Genomic DNA, 7,674 nt, shown 5'->3' with positions numbered 1-7,674 from the left:
TTTGGCCTATCATATCCATCTGTCTTCTTATATACTTGTCCCAATCAAGCATTAAACTGTATCCTGCACCTCACACATGCATGCATATCGCAAACTTAATTAAGAAAGCACGTGCTCTCTACAGCAAACACAATCATAATTCATAATTCATAAGCCGACAGTACCATTGGGACTCCATTGAGTGAACATCATTGACACATTTATATTTCTACTTCAAGTTGTACTTTTGAGTGAAAATTGCACTGCTATTTTCTTTTGATGAAAACAAGAGAGGTGACACCTACTGATTAATTGAAGTAAATGGGGAAGTTGAAAACCGGTGGTACATATATCTCAGTACATGACATCGTCGTTCGGTGCCTAGTATATCATCTAGATGAGCTAAGTTTATTATTAGGTTATATTTATCCAACGTGCTATTATTATCAGGTAAGGCACCGAGAAGCTTCATACGTGACATCGATAGCCTGTAATTTCCCCAGAAGCTACACTCACTGAACTTTATTTCCCCAGATGTCAGCGCCCCACATTCAGGTGATCCTGACGCGGCAGCCCATCCAAGGAGGTCCAGTAGAGCAAGGGCAAGGAGCAAGAGACTGAGTGGGCCTGAGTGGGCTTGTATCTAGTGTGGCTGAGTGGGCCTTGTTATGCTTAGCCCAGGAGAGAAGCTAGATAAATATCCTAGAGATGTATCCAGGAAGGCAACTCTGAACAAAACACATTTTATTACATTATGAAACCGGTCCTTCCTCCGGTCTTCTTCTTCCTCTCGTTCTCCTTCCTGCTTCCTTGCCCTTGCTCCGATCTGTTCAACCTCGCCGCACCCGCGCGAGGCTGACATCTGGTATCAAAGCTACCGACCTGCCGGCCCGATCTGGAGCCCGCCCCACCCCATCCCCACTTTACCCGGTTCCAGCGAGCGAGGGGAGCCATGGAGCCGAACGCCCGCAGCATGTTCGACGAGGTGCTCCAGCGCCTCGATGGTATGGAGTCCCGTTCTTCTGAGCGGTGGGAGCGCTGGGAGAAGCGTCTCACCGAAGCCGACGCCGAGCGCAAGGAGCACGACGACGCCGTTGATGAGCGGCTGCTGTCGCTGGAGAACTTCGCATCAGCCCAGTACAACGCCGCCGCCGTCGCCGACAACTGGGGTTCTCACTTCGAGGATCGTCTCCAAGATCTGGAGCACCGTCAGGCGGATCTCGAGCTCATCCGCATCCACGAGATCCGCGACGAGCGCGACGATCGGGTCGAGGCGGTGGAGTCCGAGGTGAAGGGTATCACGGAGTGGCGCCCCCTCATCGACGGATCGATCGACTACCTCCGCACGGAAGTCAGGAGGCTGTCCAGGCACTGGGACCGCGCGCTCGTGGATCCGACTCTCCCTCAGGCCGGCATCATGTCTTCACCGGAGTTGGTCGCCGCGCGCTCATCTGCCGGACCACCGACCGACTGGCCCAGTGGGCACCACCATGAATCGACTACACGGGAGAGGTACCATGGGTCGATCTCGACCCTGGTACCAAACCCGGCCAATGGTACGTGCTCCAACCCCTACCCTGGTTCAATTCCTTTACCAATTAGTCACCACCCACCACCCATACCCTACCCACCTCCACCGATTTCTCATCCCCCACCCAATCCCTACCCACCTCCCACAGCATATCCCAACCCCCGTCCTCCACCCGCCCAATTTGATCCTACATACCACCCTGTTCAAAATCCTTCCAATCAGCCTCCAACTTACACCACCAATTTCATTCCCCTAGCCGATCATGATTTGGCGTCTTCCATCCCAACCAACTCTTTGGGCCACCTTCCTAAGATGCACTTTCCTCAGTTCGATGGAGACAATCCCAAATTGTGGTTATCTCGTGCCAAATCCCATTTCAAGATGTACCCTGTCCATCCTTCTGTGTGGGTTCGTGTTGCCACTCATCACATGACCCATTCCGCAGCAAGATGGTTGCAGTCTGTCGAGTCTAGTATTTCCAACATCTCTTGGGAAGCTTTCTCTGCACTCATTCACGAGCGTTTTAGCCGTGATCAGCATGAGCTGCTTATTCGACAGTTGTTCCACATTCACCAAACCACCACTGTTTCTAACTATGTCGATCGCTTCACTGATCTGGTGGAGCAGCTTGCTGCTTACACTCCCAACCAAGACCCCATCGCCCTTACTACTAGTTTCATCGATGGGTTGCGTGATGACATTCGTCGTGTTGTTATGGTTGCTCGTCCTGCGAATCTTGATACTGCTTGTATCCATGCCTTGTTGCAGGAGGAGGCGAGCGACCAGGGCTCGCGCCAGGAGTACCGCACGTCGGCGGGTTCTCGGTTCCTCAAGTCGACTGCCATCAAGGAGGCACTCCCATTACCTCCTCCCCCGCGGCCGGTGCAGTCTATTCAGGGCGAGGCACGGCACCCACCTGAGTCACACAAGCATGGAGGTACGCATGGTCAGCTCGATGAGCGCTTCTCCATCCTGCGTTCCTATCGTAAAGCCCGTGGTCTCTATATCCGCTGTGGTGAAAAATGGGTACCCGGCCACAAGTGCTCGCCAGTGCCGCAGTTACATGCTTTGCAGGAGATTTGGGAGCTTTGTCAGGACGAGTTCCAGGAGTCGGACTGCTCGGACTCTCCACCTGAGTCTGACCAACATCAGGTCTTTCTGCTGCTATCGTCGGTGGCTTTGTCTGGTGCCCCTGGTCCTCGCACTTTACAGCTGTGTGGCTCCATTGCAGACCGCCCTATTTCTATATTGGTGGATTCGGGTAGTTCACACTCTTTCTTGAGTTCTGCAGTTGCCGCCGAGTTGCCTAGAGTTCAGCCTTTACCAGCGCCAGTGGTTGTCCGTGTTGCTGATGGTAATACAGTTCAGTGCTCCTCTCAGATTCCTCATGCTGAATGGGTCGTTCAGGGCCACAGTTTTCATTCCAGCCTTCGCATTTTGGAATTGGGCCATTATGATATGATTGTTGGTATGGATTGGTTGGAAGCTTTTTCTCCTATGAAGGTTGATTGGAAATGTAAATGGATGTCTATTCCATATGGTCGACACCACATTATGTTGCATGGTGATCTTCCAGGCAGTCGCTCGTCGGAACTTTTGCAGTTTCTCCACATTTCAGTTGATTCTGTTGACGTTCCAGTCCCAACTCTGCCTTTGGAAGTCCAAGGTCTGGTGGAGGAGTTCTCCACTCTCTTTGAGGTTCCTTCTGAGCTTCCTCCTCGTCGCGCCTGCGACCATACTATTCCTCTTTTGCCAGGCGCACCACCTGTAGCTGTTCGTCAATACTGCTACAAACCTGCGATGAAAAACGAGATTGAGAAGCAAGTTCAAGAGTTACTGCAGTCTGGAATGGTGCGTCCCAGCACTAGCCCCTACTCTTCTCCAGTACTTCTGGTCTACAAGAAAGATGATACCTGGCGTATGTGTGTGGATTATCGGATGCTCAACGCCATCACTGTGAAGGCTAAATTCCCTATTCCTGTCATTGATGAGCTACTTGATGAACTGTGTTCTGCTAAGTGGTTTTCTTCCCTGGACCTTCGCTCTGGTTTCAATCAAATTCGCCTTGCTCCAGGTGAAGAACACAAGACAGCATTTCAAACTCACTGGGGCCAGTTTGAATACACAGTGATGTCTTTCGGCCTTACTGGGGCTCCCAACACATTTCAAGGCGCCATGAACAGTACTCTCTACAGTCTGCTCAGGAAGTGTGTCATAGTGTTCTTTGATGATATTCTGGTGTATAGTTCCTCTTATGAAGACCACATCAACCACTTGCGCCAAGTGTTTACTCTGTTGGCAGGAGCTCAGTGGAAACTAAAATTTTCCAAATGTACATTTGCCAAGCAGTCTATCTCTTACCTGGGACATGTCATCAGCGCGCAGGGAGTAGCAACTGACCCCAGTAAGATTGAGGCGGTTACACAGTGGCTGTACCATCTGATGTGAAAGAGCTCCGGAGCTTCTTGGGCTTGTCCGGTTATTACCGCAAATTTGTCAAACATTATGCTATCCTAGCTCGACCCCTGCATGACTTGCTTAAAAAAGGTACTATCTTCATCTGGACTCAGGCACACTCTGATTCCTTCCACGCCATCAAGAATGCTTTGGTTGCTGCGCCTGTCCTGGCACTTCCAGACTTTGACAAAACATTCCAGCTTCAGACTGATGCCAGTGACCTGGGTGTTGGTGCCGTTTTACTCCAAGATGGCCACCCTCTTGCCTTTGTGAGCAAAGCACTGGGTCCTAAATTGCGGGGATTATCAACTTACGAGAAGGAATATCTCGCTAATTTAGTGGCAGTGGACCAGTGGCGTTCTTACTTGCAACATGCTGAGTTCACCATCTTTACAGATCAGCGCAGTCTAATCCACCTCACCGACCAGCGCCTCCATACTCCCTGGCAGATGAAGATGTACACCAAGTTGATTGGCCTACAATACAAAATTGTCTATAAACCTGGGGTATCTAATGCAGCCGCTGATGCTCTCTCTCGACACCCAATGCCTCCAGCGCAGGTGAATGCAGTTTCATCAGTTTCCCCCACCTGGTTGTCTGAGGTCACTACAGGTTATGCTTCAGACCCGGTGTCTGTACGTTTGCTTGAGGAACTTGCTGTTCGGCCTGACTCACGTCCGCCTTTTACCCTGTCTGGGGGTCTGCTGCGGTTCAATGGCCATGTCTGGATTGGGGCCAATCCATCTCTTCAGTTGAAGATCATTTCTGCTCTTCATGATAGCGCCTTGGGGGGGGCACTCTGGGTTTCCAGTCACCCACAACCGTGTGCGCAAACTCTTTGCCTGGCGCGGTCTCAAGTCTGCTGTCAAGACCTTCGTTGCTTCTTGCTCCACCTGCTCACAAGCAAAACCTGATCGGGCACGGTATCTTGGTCTTCTGTCTCCGCTTCCTGTTCCAAGTGAAGCTTGGCAAGTGGTCTCGATGGACTTTATTGATGGGTTACCAACGTCAGGTTCGGCCAACTGCATTATGGTGATTGTTGACAAATTCAGTAAATTCGCCCACTTTGTGCCCTTGCACCATCCCTATACTGCTCCCAGGGTGGCTCAAGCGTTTCTAGACAATGTTTACCACTTACACGGTCTTCCCACTCACATTGTCTCGGACCGTGATCCAGTGTTCACAAGTCTATTCTGGAAGGAACTGTTCCGCTTGGCCCAAGTTCAGCTGTGTCTTTCTTCAGCTTACCACCCTCAAACCGACGGGCAGACAGAGCGTGTTAATTAGTGCCTGGAAACTTATCTTCGCTGCTTTATTCATGCCTATCCTCGTCAGTGGCTCAAATGGCTCAAATGGCTCCGGCCTGGGGACATGCCGGCTCTCAAGGGGGAGGGGGTGTCAGCGCCCCACATCCAGGTGATCCTGACGCGGCAGCCCATCCAAGGAGGTCCAGCAGAGCAAGGGCAAGGAGCAAGAGACTGAGTGGGCCTGAGTGGGCTTGTATCCAGTGTGGCTGAGTGGGCCTTCGAGGCTTGTATCCAGTGTTATGCTTAGCCCAGGAGAGAAGCTAGATAAATATCCTAGAGATGTATCCAGGAAGACAACTCTGAACAAAACACATTTTATTACATTACGAAACCGGTCCTTCCTCCGGTCTTCTTCTTCCTCTCGTTCTCCTTCCTGCTTCCTTGCCCTTGCTCCGATCTGTTCAACCTCGCCACACCCGCGCGAGGCTGACACCAGAAGCAACTGTCCACCTATGTCAAAATATTAAAGCAAAGCAGCTATCCGAAGACATGACTGTGATGAATATCCAACAAGACCAAAACTGTTTCTTGAAATATGATGAAATCTTTAAGTGGAACTCAAGTGTTTGATCCATGATTACAATCGATAGGAATAAGGCGATCCGAAAAGGTGAATGAATTAAACAAGCTACTCTCACTGAACTTTATTTCCCCAGAAGAAACAGAACAGCATCAGTACAGAGAGATGATCGATTTGCGCTATATTTCCATTTATTTGCCAGGCCATACGGGGATCACTGGTTCCCGACTGGTGCTGGCAATCTTCCACTGGCTAGCTTCAGCTGAAAACAAAGGTACCAAAAATCATGCTATAGATCAGCAATCAAAGTTCTGTATCTGATCGACTATTACTTGCCTGACTAAAACTATGAACCTCACTCACATTATGAAACAGCTAGCATACATATAAAGAGAGAATACAGAGCCGAGGTAATACCAGCAATGACTCAGTGTAGAAGCTCACGAAGGGATACATCCAGTTGTTGACTACACCCATCTTGCACACCTTCCTCGCCTGCAATGATGACGACCCGCCGTGATTGATGCTGAAGACGCCATCTTCTGTGCTTACAAAAATGACATTGGCGTCTTGGGCAACGCCACTCAAACATGGCTGCCTCTTAAGGTTCCCATCCGGGAGCAGCGTTTTGAGATCGATGACCCTGCGCTGCACCCATCGGCCATCATCTCCGACGACGGTGCCTTCTGCCTCCCTTGCCAACAGGTAGAGCATGGTACTAGTTTTAGGGCACATGTAGGCTAATCCCAGCCCTCCGCCTCCACGACATGGTCATGGTAACCAAGATCCAGGGTCCCCAAGCCAGCAAAGGCGACAATGAAAGGGCCCCCGCTGCAGCCGCGGTGGTCGCAGCCTTCGCCCGCAGCGCAGAACACAGCTGGCTGTGGCAAGTAGTCGGCGCTGAGCTCATCGCGGACTTGGTGCCGCTCGCCGGTGGCCGGGTCCCAGACAACGTAGCCGCCGAGGGAGCCGTAGTCGTAGAAGATGGCGCGGCCGTGGCGGCAGTCGAGCGGGTGCTGGCGATGGTCGGCGGCGGCCGGGCGGAAGGACGTGGTGGAGACGAAGCGGGGAAGCTTGGGGTTCCTAGGGCGGTGGAGGAAGCCGAGCACGGGGGCCGTTGGGTGCAACGCGCGGTAGCGGCCGTGGAAGGCGGGGTCGGAGATGATGCGGCGCCAGGCCTTGCAGACCGCGGAGGCCCGGACGAGCCCCGCAGGGTCGTCCGGCGGCAGGCGGAGGAGGATGCCCGGGATGAGATCGTCCGGGAGAGGCTGCGGCGGAGACGGCGCCATTCTATTCCGTAACCACCGCGATCGGGTTCGGGATCCCATCCATCCAAGGAGGAAGGAACGGGCCGGAGAATACGTATGAAAGAGACTTTTCCTATCTCCTGGATAATGATATCGCTGCTTCCTTGTATATATATCCAGGGGTCGCCTTCCATATATCTAGTACCATCGATTTGATTGGAAAGTTCCAAAAGCTGCATGCACGCTTGCCTTTCATTTTGATTATTAACTCTAAGTCTTATATATATCGTTGCATATGGATGTGTAAGACCCGTGGCCGCCGCCGATCGCCGACGACGTGAGAGAGACAGGATAGCACGCAGGAGATTCGGCCGACCGAGCAGAGGAACCTCTGGCTCGAGTTCTTTGCTTCGTAATGAAAATTATGTATGTCCTCTTACAACAAGTGTTCATAATATATGGCTCAGGTAGCTGGCCACGCAGGGCCCACATGCCATTGTCTAGCTATTACATGAATGCCGAAATACGTTTTCAGTCCTTGGACACGCCCCTCATGCTGCAGCCGTGACAGGATGCCGATGAAAGATCGGATATCGATCCGTATTCATTTTAGTGTCAATATGGATAACCATA

General features: G+C 51.7%; 1 protein-coding gene across 1 annotated transcript; it reads right to left on the bottom strand.

Moving 5' to 3' along the window:
• LOC8073992 lies at positions 5,799-7,150 on the bottom strand. The gene is made up of 2 exons (XM_002446436.2): positions 6,212-7,150; positions 5,799-6,056 (listed from the first exon to the last, which is right to left on the bottom strand). Exon 1 carries the CDS (start codon positions 7,120-7,122, stop codon positions 6,535-6,537), a length of 588 nt encoding a protein of 195 aa, XP_002446481.2. The 5' UTR covers positions 7,123-7,150; the 3' UTR covers positions 5,799-6,056; positions 6,212-6,534.

Source organism: Sorghum bicolor, chromosome 6 (assembly GCF_000003195.3).
Source record: "Sorghum bicolor cultivar BTx623 chromosome 6, Sorghum_bicolor_NCBIv3, whole genome shotgun sequence".
Classification (NCBI taxonomy): domain Eukaryota; kingdom Viridiplantae; phylum Streptophyta; class Magnoliopsida; order Poales; family Poaceae; genus Sorghum; species Sorghum bicolor.
The sequence above is the reverse complement of the archived record's forward strand: the minus strand, read 5'-3'. Positions and strand labels throughout refer to the sequence as shown.